This window comes from Notamacropus eugenii, chromosome X, assembly GCF_028372415.1.
Source record: "Notamacropus eugenii isolate mMacEug1 chromosome X, mMacEug1.pri_v2, whole genome shotgun sequence".
Taxonomy (NCBI): Eukaryota; Metazoa; Chordata; class Mammalia; order Diprotodontia; family Macropodidae; genus Notamacropus; species Notamacropus eugenii.
This window is the reverse complement of record NC_092879.1, coordinates 75129695-75154223: the sequence shown is the minus strand read 5'-3', so window position 1 is coordinate 75154223 and position 24529 is coordinate 75129695. Positions and strand designations below refer to the sequence as shown.

General features: G+C 39.5%; 1 protein-coding gene across 1 annotated transcript; it reads left to right on the top strand.

Annotated features, from left to right (window-relative positions):
- Nucleotides 1–639: 639 nt before the first annotated feature.
- MAGT1 (magnesium transporter 1) lies at nt 640–21782 on the top strand. The gene is made up of 10 exons (XM_072626442.1): nt 640–847; nt 2769–2938; nt 4373–4490; nt 4661–4801; nt 5295–5435; nt 6127–6216; nt 12219–12282; nt 14395–14469; nt 17197–17287; nt 18057–21782. Exons 1-10 carry the CDS (start codon nt 737–739, stop codon nt 18070–18072), a joined length of 1017 nt encoding a protein of 338 aa, XP_072482543.1. The 5' UTR covers nt 640–736; the 3' UTR covers nt 18073–21782.
- The last annotated feature ends 2747 nt before the right edge of the window (nt 21783–24529 follow it).

The following is a 24529-nucleotide window of genomic DNA, read 5'->3' as shown; positions in this document are numbered from 1 at the left end:
CGAAAAATTCGTGGGACCAAAAAAAGGAAAAAAGTCTACATCGTGGTGTTATTTAATTGAAGAGGTAGAATACAGTTTTTAATTCCTGAAAAGGGGGAGTGGTGGAAAGTCTTATGATTTTATTAACAGATTATCGTGTTTGAGGATCAAAATTATCTCAGGCTGCAGATCTATTTTTCACGCATGTGCAGTTTAATTCAACAAGTCCTTACTAAGGGTCAGGTACAGTGGAGGGTTCTGGGAACGTGAAGACAAGAAGGAAAGGATATTCCCTGTCCTTGAGAAATGTATATTCTCGTGAGGGAAAGAAACAAAAATCACATAGACAACGGAATACAAAAGAGATATAAAGTGATTTACAGGGAGAGGGCATATATTACTTGTCTCCAGGCAGTTCATGTATGCAGCAAAGTCGGTACATTTATCTATATTTAGGTGTCTCCGGGTAGCATCTCCCAGAAACTGTATCAAAAAGACCAATCAGAAAACTCCAGATCACTCTGCTCAAGACTGCAGACCACCGGATACCGGCCAATCAGAAATAAAAACCCTTTTGTCCCGAAGCCGGGGTTGCGGGTTTAAACAAGAAGGGAGAGGGCGGGGCGTCTTTTGTGATCTACACCAATGAGCGAACGCGCCCGGTGGGCCGTTTCCTTCTCCCGCCCCCGCCATCACCGGCAGAGGAAAGTTTCACTCGGGCTGGCCGGGGCTGGGAGCGGAGCGGAGCAGAGTAACCATGGCTGTCGGTTGGCGGGTCTGGTGCGTGCCGGCGGTGGCGGCGCTGGCGCTGGCGCTGCTCTTCGTGGCTTGCCGCTTCCCCCCTGCCTCTGCGTTCCGCAGAAAGGAGGTGAGCAGCGGCCCTCGGTTGGCTCGCTTGCCCGTTCGGGGGCGGCTCCGCAACCTGCTGTGGTGGTGGGGGGGGGGGGGGGGGGGGGGGGCTGCTGCTCTCTGCCTGGGGGTGTGACGCCGGAAGGGGGCTTGGGAGGCCTGAGGGTGCGGCCTCGGGCCCCTCCCCCGTGCTGTCTGCCGGGACGGGGCTGGGCGGTGGGGGGCGCTGTGTCCCCAGGGTTGGAGCGGGGGGGGGGCGGGGAGGAGGGGGGCCGCGATCTGATTCGGGGGAGCCGAGGGGTCGGCTCCCCCTCGCCCGATTGCCTCCCTGGGCGGAGGCGCGCCCTGGGCCTGCTTTTCAAGTCCTTAGGCTTTGGGAGAGGCGATCTTCTAGGGAAAGTCAATAAGCTGCCGACATTGGCCATGGCCCCAAACTCCAGGCCCAGAGCAGCCCGGCCTTGGTTGTCTTGCACTGAGGACAACGCCACACCCAAGAGAGAGCATAGACCGAGCGATCTAGAAAGAGGCCTTGGAGACCTTTGGTTCAAGGGCCTCATTTCACAGGCCCAGAGAGGGAGCAAGGAAGACCCAACCAGCCAGCCTGTCCACCTCCCTGCCTAATTCACTGAGCAACTCACCTGCCCCCTCCCCCCATCCCTTTATAATGTTTCTCTTCGAAACATTTGTTGCTTGACTGAAACGATGGCCACTAAACCCTCCTAGTTATTGGTTCGTTGTCTCCAGTGCTTTGCCTTAACTGAAATACACGTGTCTCCTCACTGTACTGTAACTTACATACAGGTAATCCAGGGATTCTGCTACTGCAGACGTTACACGCCAATAAAGATACGTGTTACTGCTAAAATGTAATTTACGCAGGACAGCTCTGCATAGAAGCAGTCATGCATGCAGGGACCTAGGGCTGGAAGGGACACCTGAAACCAAGTCTTATCTATGTGTTTTGCTAGCTTCATTTTACAGAAGGGTAGACAGATTAAAGTAACTTGCCCAAGGTCACATGAAAAGGAAGTAGGTGACTGAATATAGAGATATGAACCCAGGACCTCTACCTCCATTTTAGCCCTCTTTCCATCCACGAATGTCTATGACATAATTATTTGACTGTTTGTGAAGTCAGGAATGTGCAGCTCCTTCATATTGTAGGGTGACACTTTAATTATTCCATCTCTAGGCTCTGGACATTTTCTCTGGCTGTCCTTCATGGAATTCTTTCCCTCCTCTTCTCCACCTACTGGCTTCCTTTAAGTCCCAACTAAAATCTAATCTTTTTCAGGAGACCTTTCCCAACTCTTCTTAATTCTAATGCTTTCTCTGTTTTAATTATTTCCTGTCTAACATCTAGGAGAACATACTGTTTTTCACATCAGATTGTGAGCTCCTTGAAGTTGGGAACTTTTTGTCTCTTTTTGTATCCCCAATGCCTGGCACATAGTAAGCACTTAATAAATGCTTCTTGATTGACAGGCATACCTTAAGTTTCACAGCCCAACGGATCTTTTCCCTATCTCCATATTTGCAGTGATAGTCCATTAAAAATATTTAAACTTGCATTTGTTATGAGCTTCCTAGCCCTCCATCATCCAATTCCGCAAAGAAGAGCAGAGCTTTTGCCCCTTGCAGTCTTCTGTACATCCCCTCTTCCACCCTTTTGCTATGCCCTTTTTTCTTTTGAATACACCAAAACTCAGAGAGCTAAGTATAATTAGCATTGAAATATAATTTCTCACCAAACCAAAGTGACAATAGAGAAGTGGGTTTTTTTAGATTCTGGTAGAAAACTAAGAGCTAAGTCAATAATATGGATATTTACTTCATCACGTACTCCACTTTCCTCTTTACCCCTAGTCATCATTTGTATCAGAATTTAAAGCACTAACAATTTTTAGTATTGTGAAAAATCCTTGCTTTCTGTTTTGTAGATGGTGTTGTCAGAAAAGGTTAGTCAGCTGATGGACTGGACCAGCAAGAGAGCGGTGATAAGAATGAATGGAGATAAATTCCGACGTTTTGTCAAGGCATCACCCAAAAACTACTCAGTGATTGTGATGTTCACAGCTCTCGAACCACATCGCCAGTGTCTGGTGTGCCGGTATGAACTTTCAGCTCTATTCTGATGTCATCTGGGGATGCTTTTTTTAAAAAATTGAAACATAAAATGTTCACCATTCCCACCCCTTAGTAGAGCCAATCTGATTGCACGGTTATGCTGATGTTTCCTGTCTCTGTCCCCTAACATCAGGTCAAAAGACAGTAATAGTACTGGATAGGTAGATAGATGGTCTCCATTGGATGATGATCGAAGAACTGATGATGGCTTGAGATTTTTCATCATTTACACCAAAAGATATTATTTATTAAACATTCCCTCTAATTAGATTCCAGCTTCTTTACATAGGAGGAGAGGCAGTGGAGTGGAGCAGAACAAGTACTGGATTAGGGTTTGGAAAGCATAGGTTCAAATTTAGACTTTCTCTTTACTGCTTGTTTAATCTTAGACAGGTCATTTGATTTCCCTGAGCCTGAGTTTGATATGGAAAATAAGGGGACTGAATCACTAAATCCCTTGCAGCTTTAGATCCTCTGATCCTAGCTATTATTTATATAGCATTCTTAAGGTTTGCAAAGCACAATACAGATCATGTTCCATGTAATTCATACACTAACCCTGTGAGGTAGATACTATTAGTATCCCCATTTTACAAGATGAGGAAACTGAAACTGAGTGACTTGCCCAAGGCCATGAAGCTAGAAACGCAGGGTGCAGACTTGCTGTTTTCACTTTAGCCTTATAGTTGCCCAGTGATTATACTTCCAAAGTTCTAGTCTAGTTAGTATCACAGTACTGTTTAGCTTGCAGGTGAAATAACTTTTAGTATTGATTTTTGAATTCTCAGAAAAATAAGTACATGAATACTAAAGATGAATATAAACCCAACTCTGCAGCTTGCCTCTTTGGGATGGACTCATTTATTCAGTATAGCAATGCATAGTGCTTCATCAGCTGCTTTTTGATGCTGCCTCTCTGATTTGCAGGTGAGATTCTCATTTCCACAGGATAAGGGCAGAGTACCTTGCTCAGGATCCAATTTGTGTCATTTTTTTGTGGTTGTTGTTGAGTCCTTTCAGTCATGTCTGACTCTTCATGACCCCATTTGGGGTTTTCTTGGCAGAGATGCTGGAGTGGTTTGCCATTTCCTTCTCCAGCTCCTTTTATCGATGAGGCAACTGAGGCAAATAGGGTTAAATGACTTGGCCAGGATCACACAGCTAGTAAGTGTCTGAGGCCAGATTTGAACTCAGAAAGATGTCTTCCTGACTCCAGGCCCAACAGTCAATCTACTTCACCACTAACTGCCCTTTTGTGTCATTTAGATGCATACTTTCTTCCTTTTCACTATGGTAGGTGGGGGGGGCATTCAGAAGCCCACCTCTACTCTTGTTTATATGTATGTGTGCTGTTCTTATTGTTTTTAGTAAATTCCATCATTCTTTTTTATTTGTTTTCAAATGTGTTTGTATCTAGGCAAGCTGATGAAGAGTTCCATATTTTGGCCAACTCCTGGAGATATTCCAGTGCATTTACCAACAAGATATTTTTTGCTATGGTAGATTTCGATGATGGGTCTGATGTATTTCAGATGGTAAGATTTTCTTAAGATACTGAATCAGAGTGGGTAACATCTGGGAGAATGGCATTATAATGTCAAAACCTTTAAGCTTTTTCCTTCCCTTGCAGTTTTTAGTGAATTATTTTCCTGGCATGATTTCCTCCTTTTCATTGGGTTTTTTGTTTGGTTTACTTTCGAATCAGCTAAACATGAATTCGGCTCCAACTTTCATGAACTTCCCTGCCAAAGGAAAGCCAAAACAGAGTGATACATATGAGTTGCAGGTTCGGGGTTTTTCAGCCGAACAGATTGCCCGGTGGATAGCTGATCGAACTGATGTCAATGTAAGTTTACTCAATTTAGAGAAAAAAAAATTTGTCTGCAGAAAGTTTACTAGACAGTCAATATAATGAAGGTTAGCATTTCTCCCCTCCTTGTCTTCCTCAGAGTCACTAACTTTAACTGTTCCCTCCTCCCCCAAAGCTATAAAATGATGGTATAGTTTCCAGAATCAGGGAGCTGAGTGAAAGGACTTCTTGAGCTTGGTATCCCCATCATGGATTTCATTTGTCAGTTGATTAGTGAGGTACCTTGGGAGGTCTTCAAGTTAAAAAACTTTGTGGTATCTACAGAGAATCACGTTCTTGATTAGATAGCCTAAATTGCAATAAAGTGTGTGATATGTCACTTTATTATATGATATTCCCTTGAAGTGAAACCATCATGCTCTTTAGGAGGTTAACATGTGTATCCTTATGTATACCTTCATTTCTAATTATTTTGCCATAGTAAATCATTGAATCTATCTTTAAACATATTTTTCTTCTCTCTTCTTAGATTCGAATAATTAGGCCTGCAAATTATGCTGGACCCCTTATGTTAGGATTGCTTTTGGCTGTTATTGGTGGCCTTGTATATCTTCGAAGAAGTAATCTCGATTTTCTTTTTAACAAAACTGGATGGGCTTTTGCAGCTTTGGTAAGTGATTTATTAAAATCAGAGTTTTTTCTTTGAACAAAATTCAAAATACTATCTCTTCAGCCAAGTTTATACAGTGTATCCCCAAAGTCTTAGTGCAAGACTTTTCTAACATTCTGTTTCAAAAGAATCTTTTGTTTTCTTTTGTGAGGAAAAGGGCACTATGTTTTTTTCTAGCCTAGACTCAGCACAGTAATCTTTTGCTATAAAATTAGAATGTTTGAGCTGATATTCCATTTTCTATTTGGAAACAAATTGTAATTCTCTTATCTCTGACAAGAGATAACATTCTAAAATTGTTTCTGTTTAGAAAAGGCTTTTTAACTGGCTAACTTGAAGCTTTTCACAAAGAGCTTTATCGTAATCAGTATTTGACAAAGTATTTGGCACATAGTACGTGCTTAATAAATGTTTCTTTTTTTGTAAATATAATTTTTTCCTGATATACTTGTGACTATCAAGATAAAATCAAAGCATTTAGAATGAGCCTCAATATTTGAGGAAAGAAAGCTCTTCTTCTTGTATCACATCAGATACGTGAGGTTACCACGCTACTGTATAGTGCCTTATATTAAAAAGAACGTAGAAGTATACCAAATATGCTGAGTAGATAGGCTTTGCCATTTTACTTCACTATTTTAAGGGTCGTTTTTTTTTTTTAATTATTTTGTATCTCTTTTTTTCTTTTTAGTGCTTTGTACTTGCAATGACTTCTGGACAGATGTGGAATCACATAAGAGGACCACCATACGCTCATAAGAATCCCCATACAGGACAGGTGGTAAGGAAAGGCCAGGATTCTTTTAAATTGCAGGCTTAGATTAATAGTAATTAATAGTAATTAGATTAATAGTAATTAATTAGATTAATAGTAATCTGTCTGATATATGAAGTAAGCTCAGTTTCTTTCTTGGTCCCAAGTTTTCAATCTGTCATAGCTTCATACCTTGAAAATAGAAAACCTTGAGGTTTTGCATACAAGTTTGCAGTGCTGTAAATGCCTCAGAAACATTGTCCTCAGTTGTTGAAAAATGAAACTTCATTTTCATGTAGAATAAGGCATCAAAGTCCTGGGGCCTTTTGGAGAATACAACCTACTTCATCATTTGTTGAGTCACACATGTTAAAAAACTATTATAAACTATTTCCTTGGAAAGGATTTAAATGAAGTCTCAAATGATTAGATCAAATAGCATAGTAAAATCCAAATTGCTCGGTTATTCTGTCTCAAGTAAAGCAGCTCTTTCACCCTGGATGAATTTAATTGTGATCTACGTAGAATGAACACTGAGTTAACATTGTCCATGGTGGAATTTGTAGCGAGAAAACCCAATTTAATGTTATTTAATTTTCAACATGCCTCTTACTCTCTCAAAGTACCTCCGTTTCCTTAGTAAAAAGGGACTTAAATATCCATCCTGCCTGTTTCATTGTTCATTCTAGGGATAGAGGCAAAAGAGCACTGGGTATAAAGCCACAGGACCTGGGTTCTAATACTGAATCCTGCCACCTTTTGAACAGTAGGGACTATTTAGCTAATCTCTTAGTTTCTTTGTTCGCAAAATCAGAGAACTGGGCGAGATCTCTGAGGTCCATTTCAGCTCTGCACTAGGAAGAAATGAGCTACTCTGCATGAAAATACTTTGTGACCCTGTAAAACACCACACACAAGGATGGGAATTCTGGTAGTGGTTATTCAGTAATCTTTGTTTTGATTCGTATCTAAATGACACTACTATATAGTTCCAGATGCACAGGTAGGTTATTGGACTAATTAATTTCATATGAAAAACTCAGTTAATAATTGAGTTCTTTGATGGACTCAGCATGCAGAAAAAGATATACATTTTGGACATCTTCAGTGTAGCAATTTGTTTTCCTTCAGTATATTTATTTGTTACAAAGGTTTTTCTTTTTTCATTTGGAGTTGGTGGAAGAAAAAATAAATGCTTGTTAATTAGAAGGGAAAAGAATTGAGCACTTATTGAAAATGAGTTCTTCAACCATTATTTAACCATTTGCATTTATTTGGATGAACTCAGTGTTTGAAATATATGCTTTTCTTTATCATTACTACCCCTGTTGAAGAATAAAAAAGCATTCATCAAGCGCTTACTGTGTGCCTAACCCTGTGCTAAGAAATGGAGATAGTAACAGAGAACGAGAGATAAGTCTTTGATCTCAAGGATCTCACACACCCATGAGGGGTGACTGTATATAAAAGAAAGTTCAAGTACTGGGAAGATGGAAAGCCCTGAAAGTCCTAAGGGTGTGGGGGTGATGGCAAGGCCCAGGGGTCCTTGAGGTTACATTCTTCATTCAGATACCAGTGCCAAGAAATCTGTCTCCTCCATAATTCCTAGATTATTACAATAGTCCCATGATAGGCCTTCCTGCCTTTTGCTCAGTCCCTGACAGTCATGCCACTGCCAGAATTATCTTTAGGTCATGTCATTCTTCTCCATCAAATTCTTCAGTGGTTCCCTATATTTCCTACTTAAAAAATATATGGTTAAAAAAATAATTGTTTGCATATATGAAAAACCTTTGCCTGGCATACAAAGACCATTGATAATCTGGTACCACCCTACCTTTCCATCTCACTTTACCTTGCAGGCAAACTATTCTCTCTACTTCCCAGTCCGCCATTTTTTTCCCTTCCTCCTTACCTTTGCTTACGCTATTTTCTGTGTCTGCAAAGTCCTTTTTGCCTTTGTGAATTTCAGTTCTTTCTTTAATACCCAACTCAAATGTCATCCATCCTGTGATGTTTCTCCTGTCCTTCTTCATATAACACTTAACCTTTATATAAAATATTACATGAGAGCTGTGTATCCTTTCTTCCCCCTGTAGACTAAGTTCACTGAGGGCAGGGATTGGGTCTTATCTAAACTTTGTGTATATTATGCCCAGCTCTCAACATAGTGCTTTGTGCACAGGCTCTTAATGCATATTTGCAAATAAAATCTGAGAATCTATATTAGAAGGAACTTCAAGCCATTTAATCTGACCTTTGACCTGTAACTGTAAAGGTAACCCTAACAAGGAATCATCTCTGCTATTTTATAAAGGGAATTTGTTCTGTGAAGATGAGATTCAGTCAGAGGGCTGAACTTGAGGATCTAGAGGGCCACATGGAACCTCCAGGCCATAAGTTCCCCACCTATGATCTAGCATCTTTTGGATGACGACCTCCCATGAGAGGAAAACCTACTTACTGTAGAGGCAGTCCATACTAGTTCTGAATAGCTCTAATTGTTAGGAAGTTAATCCCTTTCACGGAGTCTAAAGTGGCCTCTTGGCAGCTTTGTTGAGTTGCTCCTAATTTTTCCCTCTGGGGACAAGCAGAACAAGTCAGATTCCTCTTTCCTATTTCTGCCCTTCCAGTAACCAATGTGAGCCATGATGTCTTAGCTCTTCCCTACCCTCCTTAGAAGTGCTCTTCTCTAAGCTAAACATCATCATTTCTTCCTGTTTGAATCATTGACTTGACCAGAGATTACCAAGCTTTGGGGCAATTAGTTTTTAAACCCCATTGTTGTTAGGATTGTGAATTAGAATTTTATTTTGAGAATTTATCCATACCCTTTGAAATGATTTGGAGAAAACATGGGTGTCATAAAACCAAGATTTAGACTTATTAGACACCATGATATCTGTCACATGACAGTTCCCTAACTTGGTGGTGCTTCGATCCTTTGGCCCCTTGAGTATTTCTGCAACTCTCTTATTTTTTCTTCATGCAGGATGTTATCCTCTGCCTCCCCCATAAAGAATCCCATTGCCTCATACCCGCTCAGTCTTTCATAAGCAAAGAGGCAGAATAGGTCAACTATATTTGAAAAATATATAGGTTGCCTGCCATCAGATTTACTGCCTATTGTGCTAGTCTCTTATTTGTAGCTCCTGGTCCATATCTTTCCCCATAATCCTTTTAATTCTTCAGGTGCCTGCATTCTCCATTTGGAGAAATGTTGTTTTGACTTGTTTCATTCCCTGTTGTGGTGGGAAACAGCGTGGGTGGGAAGTATTTGGCAGTTTTCTGACTTTTTAAAAAGCAGTGGGCCAAGTCACTTCCCAGACATTTTTGTATCCATAGCTAAAGTAGCAACATGCAAAGAAACAAAAGAAAATGTATTTTTCTTCCAGTGCTTGGACTGTGTTCTGCTTGTTTTCATGGTGAATAATATTTACTTTAAAAAAAACCTTGAATTTTCCTAAAAAGTTGAAACCATGGAAAATTCCTGTTTAGTTAATATGATTTTTTTCCCCAGTTCTGTGAAATAATTATAAAATGTAGCAAAAAAAACCCCATGGGGCATAATTAGGATGCAGTGGTCTCTAACTGTTGCGGGGTTTCCCCCTTTGCAATTAAGACTTTCTTATTTGTGACCATAAAGTTGTAGAATTTTTCCTATCTTCTTAATGAAATATATTTGGTCACTAAGCTTCCTGATGGTAGAAAGTGATCCTTAATGTCCCCATTGGATTTTTCTAACTTGTCTTGTTGCTATAAAGTTATTCCAGAGTTGCCTATCTTGAATAAGGATACTACCATTCTTCCTGTCTGGCAGGTTCACAGGGTCAATCATCTCTGACTTGTCACCCTGCCTTACCTCACATGTCCTATCAGTTACCACACCTAACGTTGTTTCTCTCCCATGACATCTCTGGCATCTGGCCTCTACAGCCACCTCTATCCTACTTCAGGCCTTTATCACCTCTCCTTCTCCTAAACTACCGCATTAGCCATCTACTTGGGCTCCCTGCCTCTAGAGGCCTTCTTCCACCCAGCTGCCAAAGTAATTGGCCCTACACGCAGGGCTGACCATGTTCTTTCCTACTCATCCATTGCCCCTAGGATCAAATACAAACTCTTTTGGCATTTAATGTTCCTCCCAACCTTGCTCCAACCTCCCTTTCCAATGTTATTATATGATACTCCCCTTCATACACTCCAAAGTCCAGTCAATCTGGCCTTGCTACATTCTTCTCTCATGACATTTTTTCTCCAGTGCCTTTTTGCAGGCTGTCCCCTGTCTCCCTGTACCTGGATTGCTCTCCCTACCAACCCAAGCCTCTTAGAATTCCTCTTTTTCCTCAGAGCTCAGCTAGGGTACCTCCTCCTCCATGAAGCCCTTCCTGATTGCCTCTAGCTGCTAGTCAGCCTAGATTTCCCCCTCCCATGTGACCTTGGGTTTAGTTTCTATATGCTTATATACACATGTGTACATGTTGTTTCCCACTCGAAATATTTACTATTTGAAGCAAAGGACTGTTTCACTTTTTTTTTGCCTTACGTGGTGCCTAGCACAAAAATGGATGTTTAATAAATGCTGGTTTGTTGACTGTGGGTTAATTTTTGGCCCTGGGCCAATCCAAAACATACATCCCCCTGCATGTTTGTTCTTGTTGTGTAGTCTACCTTTTGTTGAGCCACTAGGTGGTGCTACAGTGCATAAAAGACTGTGAGTTCAAATGTGGCCTCAGACATGGACTAGCTGTGTGACCCTGGGCAGATCACTTAACCTAGTTTGCCTCCTTTCCTCATCTGTAAAATGAGTTGGAGAAGGAAATGGCAAACTACTCCATTGTCTCTGCCAAGAAGACCCCAAATGAGGTCACAAAGAGTGGGGCAAGACTGTTGCTATAGCCCCCTACCTCTCTATGGAAAAGAGGGGGTGTGTTTCCTTATGGATCTTTTGCAACCCAAAGTGGTCATTCTATCTAGTCAGGAGTAGGCTGACTTTTTTTATCGTATTCATTTGCACTGTCATAGTCTTTGTGTATATTACCTTCCTGGTTCTTCTTTATTGTGAATCATTTCATATGATTCTTCCCCATAATTCTCTGAATTCTTCTAATTCAGTCCTCATGGTCTAATAATATCCATTGCATCTCCCTAGTATTGCTTTCAACTGTCTTGAAATTCTCTGGTGCATCTAGTGAAGTCACTAAGCCTTCTCTTATAACCCAAACCAAACTCTATATATTTGGTTTAGTAATGCTCAGAGAATCATAAATTTAGAGCTAGAAGCAATTAGAGATGTCATTCTTTACCCATGAGGAAAGTGAGACCACAAAAGGTTAAGTGACTTGCCCAGGGTAACAGCTAGAGAGTGTCTGATTCCAAGTTCAGCCCTCTATGTGATATACCAGCCTGCCTCTCAGTAATAAGAATAGCTCTTTCTCTAGTACTTTGTAAATTTTCAAAGTGTTTTTCTCCCAATGAATAACTTTATCTTGAGGGAATCCAGTTATTATCTCCATTTTATAATTATTGGGAAAGTAAGGCTCAAAATAAGGTGTGATTTACCCATGGTCACACAAGGACAGCTGGGACATCAACTCACATCTCCAGGTTACATTACTTTTCCATTTATAAAGCTTTGAAGCCCCCTTTATTTGGCATATAGTCCCCTAAAAGTAGTCTTTGCTTTAAATATTCTGTGTTTTTGTTCAGTAGGGCCTGTAGGTAAAAGTCTGTATTTACTTCTGATTTGTTTTCTTAAAAACAAAAGCATTCATTTTTCTTTTTAAAAAAATCAAACATTTCTTCCTGTTTGTTTCCATAATTGTATGTTTAGATATTGAATAATGTATAATTGAATGTATTGAATAATAATATATAATTGAGTATAATTCCCAATTGAATATCTTTTCATAATTAGATATATAGTTCCATAATTTAATTTATATATATCATATATATATATACACACATAATGGTATCTGGATTTTTATTTTTGAAAATAATTTTGGTATGTTTTTATTTTTTTCCAGAATTACATTCATGGAAGCAGCCAGGCCCAGTTTGTAGCTGAAACACACATCGTCCTTCTGTTTAGTATCCTCCTTATAATAATTCACTCGCAGTAACTTAGTTTTCATGTCCCTGTCCCCTCATCAGCATTTCTTGCATTCCCTTTGCTACAGTCTCTCTGCAGGGTGATGATGGTCTTTCATTAATGCTCTTTGCAGCAAAAACTTGCTTCATGCTTTTACTTTAATCAGACAAAGCGCTTCGAAGTATATTAATTTGACTTTTTGAATGGTATCTATGTTCTTTTCTCTTTTAGGGGAGCTTTGTTGTTTTTTTTTTAACCCAACTCCAGGAAAAGACAGATCACCTTACCTATAGGCTCAAGACAGTGACTGCATCTGGAGTCTATCCTCCATATACTGTTTGAACCTTTCTTTCAGGGTCCTCTGTCTCTACATTCATTGTGCTTAAGATGTAGAATCCCCCCCTTCTAGCCACCATCTGGAGCTGTCTACTGTTGTTGTTTCTCAGCAGTAAATAGCTTGGATGCATTGCTTGATAGAGTAGGGTATTTTTAGTTTGGCTAGATGATATTACAGGGAGTGGACATGCAGAGAACAGGGGAAATTCCCCTGGTACTAGGCCAGGAGCACCTGAGCAGGTTCCATGAAGCTATGTAACGTATACCTTCTCTCCACTTCTGACTTGGAAAAATAGAGGCTTTTAAGCCAGATGTATTTTTCTGCTTTAGGGTGGATCATCATGGATGTTGCGTGCCCCACTATTGCTGAGCATCCAGCATCTGCATTTCATGATACCGAATTTGTTCTTATCGTTTATAGGTTTGGGCCATGGAGGTGATTGGAAACAGTTCATGTTAGGGGAGGGGAAGCCCTCGCATCTCTGCCAAATTAGGAAGGCTTTCAAGAATACTCAGAAACAGACTCATTGTTATCTAAGGGCCAGTCTACTACACCTAGAGAAGCATTGGCCATCAAGTGATTTTTTTTTTTTCTCACCACAACAGCTTAAGAGGAACCATCTCCCAAAGTGTAGAGGGGCTGGAACCTGTTTTAATACAAAGAGTAACAGACTTGATAAAATGGCAGAATATATCAAGATTTTTTAAATGGATAGTCTTTTATTTTTATTTGTTTTGTTAAACTATTTCCCAATTACACATAAAAAAAAAATTTAACATTGATTTTTTTTAAAATGGAGCTCCAAATTCTCTCCTTCCCCTTCCCCAACCCTTCAGAAGACAAGAAATATGTTATCAATTATACATGTAAAGTCATGCAAAACATATTTCCATATTAGCCATGTTGCAAAAGAAAACACACACATACTCACAAACCCAAGAAAAAGGAGTAAAAAAGAAAAAATAACTGATAGTCTTTTAATCAAAAAATACAAACATACTCCCCCAAAGAATTAAGCCAATGAGGCATGACAGCATACATTCCTAAGCTTCCTGACATTTATTGCTGAAAGGAAACCTGTGCTTTTGCTTTCCTGCTCATATAGTTAGTACCAAGGAGCCGGGTCTGGAAAGATGCCCTCCATTGGCCTTCCCCCACAATCCATCTGCTCCTCATTGATATTTAGATGGCTTCTTTTGTTGTTATTTTAAAATTCCTATCTTTGCTGGCTTTCTCTTTTTTGCCAAAGCCTGGCCTAGTCTTGGTTCAAATAACAATTGGGATCCTCTGATGGGTCACTTTACTTCTCATCCTGGACTGTCTGAGGAAAATGGAGAGTATGGAAAAGTCTTCTTTGAATCTGCAAGTCTCTGTGCTCTCCAGCTGGTTGAGGCACACTTACACTGTCTGTATGTACTTTGGGTGAGGAAATATGTAAGATAATACTTTTATGCAAGAGTTGTAGGACAGGTTGTTTAAAGGGCAAAGTAAAGAGGTAGGAAAGAATAGTTTGTTTGGTGAGTTTTGGGGTTTTTTGTAAATCATTCTTAGGCACTGAAATGTTTCATTCAAAATGTAGGTTTTTGATTGCTTATTGGATGTCTCTTCCAAACTTAATTTTCTTTAAATTATGCTTAAGTACCAATTTTTACCTTAAGATAGGCAGAATCTTCCTCGTTCACCATACTCTGTTTTCCCAGAAGAAACAAAGCCAATATTATGTGCGTAGCTTATCATGAATGTCTTTGAATTTCTCCTTAAACCAAGTTCAAAGATGGTGCTGTTACCCTGGGGATAGTGTTGCTGTGTGAAGCCATCACGTCTCATATGGATATTGGAAAGAGAAAGCGTAAGTTTCATAAAGCATTTGTAAAAGTTCAATTCAGAGTATTGACTTGAAATTGAAGAGCTGTATATGCCTTGTTCCCATGCAGATGCTTAATAAATGTTTGAGATGCATTGAGTTATAAGCGAAAAATGTTCCAAATGACGGCTTGTTCTCTCTGTTTAAAGGCTGAACTTTCCCTTTACTTTGCAATCCAGAAGTTTTTCTTCACAGTTTAATGGCACCAACTTTACTCTTTTATCTAAATCAACACAAGTAACTCCCATCTTATAAGTGGGTTGTATTCTCTTGTCAAGCAATACTAATAAATGATGGTTAGATTCCTAGGCCTGTCCACAAAAACCTATGATGCAATATTAATAATACTGTAGAACCTAGTCACCATTTACAGCATTCTAATAGGTGACCAAGAGCAGAGTTTCTGTGGGAAACTACATTTAAAGTTCAAACTTTGGATTCCAGGAACCCTGAAATGGGAGCAAGGACTACCCAACCCACCCACTGGTCAGAAAATGGGAACTAGACTCGAAGATCTCAGGAAGGTAGAATTTGGACGTGAGGACAGGGTTCAGGAATTGTGGAGTGAGAAAATGGGGGTTGGAGAAGTGGGGATTGTCTTCCCCAGAAGAGCTTGACCTCCTCCCTCTAGAAGCCTTCTTTCCTTAGCTAGGTTTCCCAGTCCTGGCCTGCCTTCCAAATCATAACCTTTCTCCCTCAAAGCCTGAAGATATTGGCTTGTCTGCTTCCCTTTTTAGTACTGCTCTTTTTTCCCTTTCTTGGTGTTCCTGAGAGGTGAGATAGCAGAGTCCGGAGAGGTCTGGGTTTGAATCTTGGCCTTGATTGCTTGATAGTTACGTGCCCCAGGGCAAGTCACCTCCTTTCCTTGGGTATTGTTTTCTTCTGGCTTTAAAATACTCAGATGGAATGTTTTGTAAATTGATGGTGCTCAAGAAGAGAGTTTGTTTTCTCTTCTTCAGAACCGTCTGAAAGCTTCTCTGGAGTGTAGGACATTCTCCAGAGTTATCTAACACAAGATCCAAAGGATCACTGCCCTGAAAGGGGTCCTGGGAGAAAGCTTAGTACAGTGGGTTTGGAGGCAAATAATCTGGTTTCCAATCCCAGCCCTAGTGCCTGTGATCTTGGGGCAAAAAAATTCATCTCTCTGGGCCTCCCTCAGTTTCCTAAATTGTAAAAGGAAGGAGTTGGGTTAGATGACCTCTGAGGTCTCTTCCTGTTCTGAATCTTTGACCCTTCTCACACCCACTTTCCCTGGGATGGGGCAGGTAGCAGGAGCTGAGGGGGAGAGCAAGGGAGAAGAAAGAAATCTGGAGGTAAAGGGAGGGAAAGGGATCTTCTTTTTGCAGGGTAGACACTTTTCAATAATTAGGACTGCCTATCGCGAGATCACAAATATTTCATTTTTACTTTTGCTAACTTTTCTTTTAGATGAAAATATAATTTTCGTTTGTTAAAAGATAAAGAGAATGAATGGTTGGAGGAAATCTCAGAAGGCAAATTTGTTTTGTTTTTTCATTTTTCAGAGATTCTATTGTGTATTCTGTATTATGGGGGAAATTTGAATATTACTAGTCCTTCTAAAGTTGCACCAAAGAATAATATGGCTCTGGTCTCAATATAGAGGTTAGCAAGCCAAGGTCACACAGCTCACAAGTTTCAGAGGCTGCTTCTGAACCCAGGTCCTCTGACTCCCAAGCCCCAGATTTTACTGTGCCCTCTTAACTCTTTGTGGTCTCTCTTAAGGAACCATCTTTGATTTGTTCTTCATATTTCCAGAGCCAAGTATATTCATAGATCTCAACTGTGAATGCATCAAATAGATATTTCATATATAAGAAAACTTAAAATATCATCTAAGAAGCAGTTTGATGACTAATTCTTTTGTTTGAAAAAAAAATTATCTCCTTGCCTTAGGTATCTGTTCTTTTCTAAGATACAAGTCAATTCTATATATCTTTAAAGTGTACAAGTTCTATGGAATATCATATTTAGTCCAAAACTGAGTATTCTTATGTAAAAATGATACCTTGAAAGAATGAACCTTTCTTTACCTTTGGCATTTGAATCCAATGGTACTCTTCATTTTTCCAGTGCTCTGAATTACCAGCCCCTACTTCCATAAAAGAGATATTTGTTATTCCAATAAAGCTTTTCTAAAAATCAGGGTTTTTTTTGCTATGTGAGGTGGTTCGGTGTAAGACAAAACACAAAAGTGGGGGAAAGGGAAGACAGGAGGGTACCTGATGCAGGGGCATGATGGAGAAGGCTGTCAGAGAAGCCCCAAAGTAGTGCAGCATGGTGAGAAAGAAGATGTCTGAGTTGAGCTCTCTCCTTAAATGGAGGTCTGGAGTTCATGGTTCCACCCTCCCATCAGAGAGGAAGAAACAAGCTTGTCCAGGATCCCACAACTCATCAGTTATCTAAGGCAGCAATTGGAACCAGTTCATTCTGACTCCAAGTTTAGCAAGCACTCACCTTGTCCACTAGGACATGCTCCATGTCTTTGTATCTACTTAAAAAAAAAAAATCATCTTAGAAAACCGTCAAGCTCTGTTAGGTGAAAGTGAGGCTTCTTTATTCTTCTAGAGCCAGATAATTAGGGATCACATGTGCCAAATTCTTCCTTTGGAAGTGAAGATGAGGGCCCTCTAATCGGTCTCATTCAGCCCCTACACAGCTCTTAGTTAGCATGCCCTTGTCTCCTTTTGACAGTAATGTGTGCCGTCGGCATTGTGCTGGTCGTCGTGTTTTTCAGTTGGATGCTTTCTGTCTTCAAGTCTAAATACCATGGCTATCCCTACAGGTAAGAAAGATTTTTCCTTTGTTAACTGTAATCTGGGGACAAGATGGTGCATTACCATCTTGCTACTTGTTTCACTCTTTCTGTGTCTTAAAGTTGTTCCCGACTTCTCTTAAATTGTCTGCATGCAAATGGACTGAGTTATGATATTTCCCCCAAACTTAGTTCAACCTATGCTCCTTTAAGTATTTCTAAATTAGATTAGTATAATGTCAAGTAAAGATGGCAGCATGGTATTCATAGTTCATCCACCTCGATTTGACCAGTGGTCCAAGGCAGAGCTGAGAGAGCCCCCGTTTCTCAAAGCTTAGCCACACAACTCGTTACAAAGCACGAGCCACCCATGTAAATCTCTGCCACTTCCTTTCCTTGCTTTGAGACCCTGCATTTTCCCACCCCAGGCTCTAATGTCCCAAACACCTTTCTCTTTCTTGGAGAAAGTATTATTGTTTTCTCTTCTCCATCTGCATACTTAGGAAAAGAGCTAAATAAGCCTTCCAGGACTTTTTTCCTTCCCCCTTTTCCTGGAACCACTCCATTTCCTCTCTTATTGACATGTAAAGAAAAGGAATCCTCAAATTAATTAAAAAATCTGTGCCTCTTGTGAGGTAAGGCTTGGGGTAAGGTTGTTGATTAGCTCTATGCCTACCTCTTCTTCTGTACCCTTGTCTGTATGGGAGGGGGGAGGGGCAGATGGGGGAGTACATTAATGCCTGAATACATTCCTACATTGTGATCTGTAATGACTAATGGATCTATGTATATATTTCAGTTTCCTGATGAATTAAAAAGAAGCAAATCAACGCTGGAACATTAAAGCTTGGAAATTGTATATATTGTGTTGGAACAGTGCAAAATGTGTATGGTTCATATTACCTCTCTTGAAAAGGATTGAGATTGTGTTAAAAAATTGAACCAAAGAGTGATGTGTAGTGCCTTAATGTTAACAAGCAGTTTGCTTTAAAAGTCCATGCAGTGTTAGGACAAATTTTCCTTCTGTTGTTAACTTCCCCATCCCAGTGAGCTTTACAAAACAGTTAACCTTGTGGAATTCAGAGTTTTTTAGACAGAGTATGTTTTGGGAATAAAAGAAAATCTTCTAGTAACAGTACTTCAGTCTAATTTGAGGAATTCCTTTTTGTTCATTTTTAGTCACCTGATAAAATATTTTTCTACTCCAGTATGAAGAGATATCTTGATCAATCTTTATCTATCCAGCAATTTCAGATAACTATAATAAATGTCTACTCCCCGTTTCCCCTTTTTTCCCCCCATGAAATTGATGCTTTGCACATCTGTCTTTTAGGTTGAGAAACCAGATGTGCTGTGTTGCCTCCTAAAAACAACACACTCCTCATGGGTACAGACCAAAGCTCCCTAATGGATATTTTGCTTAGGTCTTTTTTCCTCAAGCACATTGCTTTGGAACTTTGAATAGAAAAAAGTCACATAAAAAAGTCATATCTGTGGGTGCTAATAAGCAGTCTTATATCTAGAGCTTTCAGATGAATTCCTTTCCCCTGTTTTTCTCTAATTCAAGAAAGCTCATTTAAAATATGTCAGCTGAGTAATCAATTAGTCCAACTTCCTAATTTAAAAAAAAATTATCCTAATTTGAAATTACTTTAGGGGTCACCATCATAGCTCACAGAGTGAACCTAAGCACTTTTCTGATTAGGACACATTTCCTTCAGTCTTTGTCTTCTTTAAGACAGTGTTTGAAAGATGATTAAATAAAGTGATAATTATGAGGATTTCTGGGAAACCACATGATCAGTACTTGGTATGTGACAGGTAGTATATGAATGAATATGTTTAATTATATGATGAATTTTACTAATTTACTAATTGATGCTAAACATGATGCCTAGTGACTCAATTATCCAGTGGTTGGGGTGAACAGGAGGTCAGGCCCTACTGTGCTAAGTTTAATGTATACTAATGAATTGGGTTAAAGCAATTTTTTTCTGTTAAAAAAAATCTCTTCCCCATGGGTCATGCGTTGGGCATCTAGTTTGTCTTGGTTGCTGCCCCTGTATGTAAATGAAGTGCCCTTGAAAACCAGTGGTACTTATATTTTCCCCTTTCTTCTTTCCCAGGTAGAGTATAAGCTCCTTGAGGGCCAGGAGAGTTGACTTTTTGTTGTTCATATTCCAAGCACCTTGTACATAGTTACCGCTTAATAGATGCTTGTTGAACTAAATTGAATTCTTTTTTCCTCCCATCCTCTTAGAGGAAAAGAGCAAGATAAAAATTCATTATGTTTTCATCCTTGACTTTCTTCAATGAATGAAAATAATAGATAAAAGTCTGCAAATGAACTGTTGTAACTCAAATGATTCTGCTCCCTATTTGTTTCCACAGTAGTTACTAACTTTCTGTGAGAATTTAATTCACTATTTACCATTAGGTCAAAATAGATAATCTCTTCAGTGATGGTGAAAAAGGCAAATCCAATTATGGTGAGAGAGAGGGGTGTGGACAAGTATGCTAGACCTAAAGTGAAGTCCTGCCTTTTTTTTTTTAAGCTGTGACTGTCGACTGCCAGCTGCTGTTCACCTTCCCCAGAGTATATACCGGAAGGTTCTGTGGCCTTATGCCAGTGAGGCCATAGGTGATCACTGTCTGGAAAGGGCCTCCAGGCCTCAGAAGAAAAATGGCTTTTAAAAGCCTTTGCTTAAGGGAAATGGTTGACCTTGGTAGTTTTCAACGTAGTTTCATCTTTTACTTGTTAGTCCATCGGGAACCTTATTTTTGTGCGTTCTCTTGTGTCTTCACCAGCTGTTGTTGCTCATGTTGTACCCACTGAATTTAAGCTGTGATTCCTAATAGTAAAACTTGTATGAAGCTGTCTGGCCACAGAAAAATATTAGTATATTACTTGTCTAGGGAGGTTACATGCCCTGGAGGTTGAACTAGTGTGTAGAGAAAAGAGATACCTTTATATTCAAAACTGAGCATTTCTTTTTTTTTGGATTTTGAAATTGACTTCCATCTTAAGTGCCTTAACTAGATTTAACTTAGCTTTCCATGATCTGTTTAGAGATCCCCTGTTAGTTACTTTTAATACGTTAAAAAGTACCACAGATGACTGGGTTGTTACTTTTGTATAACATTTCATTAAACTTTTACAATCTCAATTGCAGGTTTTTAATGATTTTTAATTTTTGAAAGGTGAGCTGGCAATTTTAAAAGAGACTTATAAAACTGATTCCAATTTTGAATTTCTGATGACTTTACAACTTGTAACCCAAATTACAATGAACCTGATGGTTTCAGATATCTTTATTATCTCTTAAGTATACTGCATTCATGTGAGACTAAAAAACTAGTCTTTTTTGTTTATTTTTATAGTCTTTTGGATTAGTCAGAATATCTGAGAAGGTCAATGAATGGATATTTGAATGTTTTAGGTTTTATCCTGTTCAAGTAAATAATCATGTTTGGGTCTATTCTAACAAAGTCAAGAATTAAGAAAATTACATAGACATCTTGAGTAAGACAACTTTCTCTTTTATGATCAATCAGCCCTGGATAGGGTCTTTTGCTTCATGACTGATTCCACTCTTTTCTGCTTTGGAGGTCCCACTGTGGATTATGGGAATTTATAATTCTGCCCTCAGTATTCCAAGATCATGGTGGATAGGTGGTCTCCTTTTAAAAGTTTGTGATTAGCAGTTTTAAAAAAGTCAGTACTCATAGAAACAGTTCCAGTGATAGTTGCCTGTGGATATGAACCTATATGAATATATAATTGCATATTTATTGTTACTATTATTATCATTAGAGTAGAGATCAGTGGACTAGAAATGAGATCTAGGTCCCATTTTTGGCTTTGCCATTAACTAGTTGTGTGACCTTTAATGTCTGGGTGTCAGTATCCTTGTCTGTAAAATGAAGGCTTTGATTTGAAGAAACCCTTTGTGTAGAGGATAAGGACTTGGGTATAAAATATCAGAAGTTTTAAATAGACCAGAGTCATTTGATGCACCACAACTGGGAAAGAGTTGGAATATTGTCAGCTGAAATTCAGTGTAATCCCTCCATGGGCAGTTGCCCTGGGGCTAGAAATTGGAGAGGAGGTAACTAGCACTTGTGGAGCCAAGAGCAAAGGAGGGGCCATTGAAGTTACCAAAATTGTGTTGGGCACCGAGGGAAGAATGGCCTAGGGCAGGTTAGGGCATCCTTTGTTTTGTTTGTATTTGTATATGTTTAGCAAATGAAGGCCATGGAGTAGGGGAATCTGAATGGTCCCAATCAGCTCTCACATTCTCAGTTTCCAAGTTAGTGAAGTATTAAAGCTGGAGTTCAACTTTCAGTGAATATCTAATTTTCTTTGTTATTCATATTTGGCTACTTAATGAAAGCTATGTGTAATATAGGCTTTTAGTATATTGTGAAATGTTATACAAAGATATGAGGAATTCCATATGCTATATATATTGCTAAAATGTCTAATACTATGACTTTTTAAAAATAAAGTTTTTGTTCTGCATCAGTAACTTCTCAATATACCTCAGCCCACATAGAAATCTCCCTTTTAACCACCAGAAACATTTAAGCAAAACCAATTGACTTGAGGATAGCATGTGGTGGCATTTGCATTATTCGGCCTCTGTAGACTCTGGAGGGAAGGGAAGCGTGTTTTATCATTGTTCTTTGGAACCAAGATTGGTGGGTACATTGAATCTGAGTTCTGATGCCCTTTAGTGTTGTTTGCATTAAATTTTTGTCATTGTGTGTATATTTTCCTTGGTTCTGCTTTCTTTTGCATCAGTTCATACAAGTCTTACCATGTTTCTATGAATTCTTTCTATTTGTAATTTTCGATGGTCCAAGAATCTGTTATATTGATACACCATAATTTGTTCGGGCATTTCCTTAATGAACGTGTACCCATTTTGTTTCTTTTTTTACTTTTTTTTTTTAACTTAACCCTCAGTCTTTTAGAGAGAACTCACTTTTCAAGATATTAGCTATGTACTATGTGCAACTATGATTCATGGATGAAATGATGCTGACCCTTTCACTGGGTAGTACTCAGCAAGGTTCCTGATGCCTTCCAATTGGCAAGTTTTCCTATCTGTGATAAGAGTTTTCTAGATCTTGTTCTAGGCTTAACTGTTTCATTCTAAGTGAAACATAGTAGAAAGTATAAATTTAGAGGAGAGTAGCGTTTTTGAGCTAAAAGAGGCCTCGATATATCTAGTATGATCCCTTCATTTTACAGAAAAGGAAACTAGTGCTTGAATTGGGGAAGCTAATGAAATTCACACAGCAAATCAGTAGCTCTCTCGCTTCATTAACTCTTATTTTGATTTTTTCATATTAAAAGTGCCAAACAGATTTACTCTGAATCACAAAAGCATTAAGGACATTAAATATTTCTATTTCTTAGGTGGTATTGGAAGGTTATCAGTACAGTAAGAATGGCTTTACATCAAGACAATAATTACCATGTGACACTGGAAGGATGATACTTAGATGATGTGAAATTGGATACTTTGAGATCTAGGCCAGTAGTTCTCAGTAATCCCTGAGTAGCCCACACAACAGGCCAGTGATGGCCAGCTAAATGCCTTCTTTGGGGCTGAGTTTTTAATAGGTCAGCTGGCTGAGGTAATAGGTAATACTTAAATGTTATGCTTTCCTCATTTGTTGATACAGTTCATGTTCATGTCATGCTTATAGTATATCTTTATCAGTTAAGTGGCCCCTGACCAATGAAGGAGAGGAGAGGAGATGTACTTGGGTGGGGGATTTCCTCCTTGGCCAAATTGAGTATTTCAGTTTTTACAATCACAGCAGTATATTATGGGTCATGAGCACTGGGCCTATGAAAGACCCATGGTTTTGATGAGGTTAATGGGTGATGGGAACCCCAAAATACCGACGGTCCGGGTCGTGCTCGAATGCATTCGACTCAAGCCTTCTTAAAGCCAAAGAAAACAAAGTTTATTAAGGATTCGCCTAATTGGGTTGCCTCTTAAGGAGCCTAAGCTTTTGTAACGCTTGTATTCACAAGCGGGCCAGACACAATCCCAGCTAGACAGAGTCTGAGCTGGATTGTATCTGAGTGCCTTCATGGAGGCAAGATGGGACTTAAATACAGAAAAGAGTATAGGAGGGATCTGGGGGGTGGTCTGGTAGCACAGGGTGATGGGAGGAGGGGTTTAGAAAGGGTCTTGAGAAGTCCAAAGAGGGTCAAAGATGGGAAACACCTGGAGGCTATCAGGAGATAGACAATGGAGGGTTTGGGTGGGAAGCAGGTAGGGCAATCAAGGGATAACAGACAATGATCACAGATCTGTGTATGAAAGGCCAGATTCTGTGAGGAGAAACAGAGAGCACAATTTGAGTATGAAAAGCCAGGTTAAGTGAGGAAATTCCAGGGGAGCTCAAGGAAGTTCCTAGAGTCTGAACCTCATCAGTTTTACTTACTTAATATGTCCCTTGTGGTATCATAGATTAAGAGCCCAATCTATTCCAACTCCTCTCACCCCCATTATACAGATGAAGAAAGTCCAGATTGATGAAAGTTCCATTTAATTCAATAACCATTTTTAAGCACCTACTATGTGCCAGGTATTGTGACTTGTCCGGGGTCACACAGAAAGCAAGGGATGTCCTCCCATTCCAAATCCAGTGCTTTTTCTTTCTTTTTAATAAATATCTTTTGTTTTTACAAATCCAGTGCTTTATCCTCCACCACTATACAAACCAAACATTGTACACAATTAAGAACATCAGGAAGATGTCGTGGGTGTTTTATAAGGCTGCCACTTATTACCTGTTTGACCTTAGAGGGATTTAGTTTTCCCATTGATGACCTCTAAGGTTCCTTCCAGCTCTATGTGTATGGTGCTATTATGTAAGCTCCTCCAGGGCAGGTACTATTTTCCACCTTTTGTCTTTATATTCCTAAGGCCTAGCATAGTGCCTTGCATATAGTAGCTACTTAAAAATGTTTTGTTGAATTGTTTGTAAGTTAATACCACCCAGGGTACACTTAGAAAAGTTCTTGGCAATGTCCGATGGGTCAGCTTGAGAAATTGGTTTTATCAACAGAAATGGCATGACAAGAAGAAGATGGATTGCGTGTGATTTCCCTCTTCACCCTAAGGACCATTGGGCCTTTCCATCTGCTGTACAGCAGAAACTTCCTGTATGTATTATCTGCTCTAATTAGAATGTGAGCTAGAGAGCAGGAACTGTTTCAACTCGGTATTTGTATCCCCAGCTCTT

Bases quoted from the DNA above. Each gene is read 5' to 3' on its own strand.
- MAGT1 (XM_072626442.1), top strand. From the start codon at position 737: ATGGCTGTCGGTTGGCGGGTCTGGTGCGTGCCGGCGGTGGCGGCGCTG. The intron at 848-2,768 runs GTGAGCAGCGGC...TCTGTTTTGTAG, and splicing joins CTGCGTTCCGCAGAAAGGAG to ATGGTGTTGTCAGAAAAGGT. The intron at 6,217-12,218 runs GTAAGGAAAGGC...ATTTTTTTCCAG, and splicing joins ATCCCCATACAGGACAGGTG to AATTACATTCATGGAAGCAG.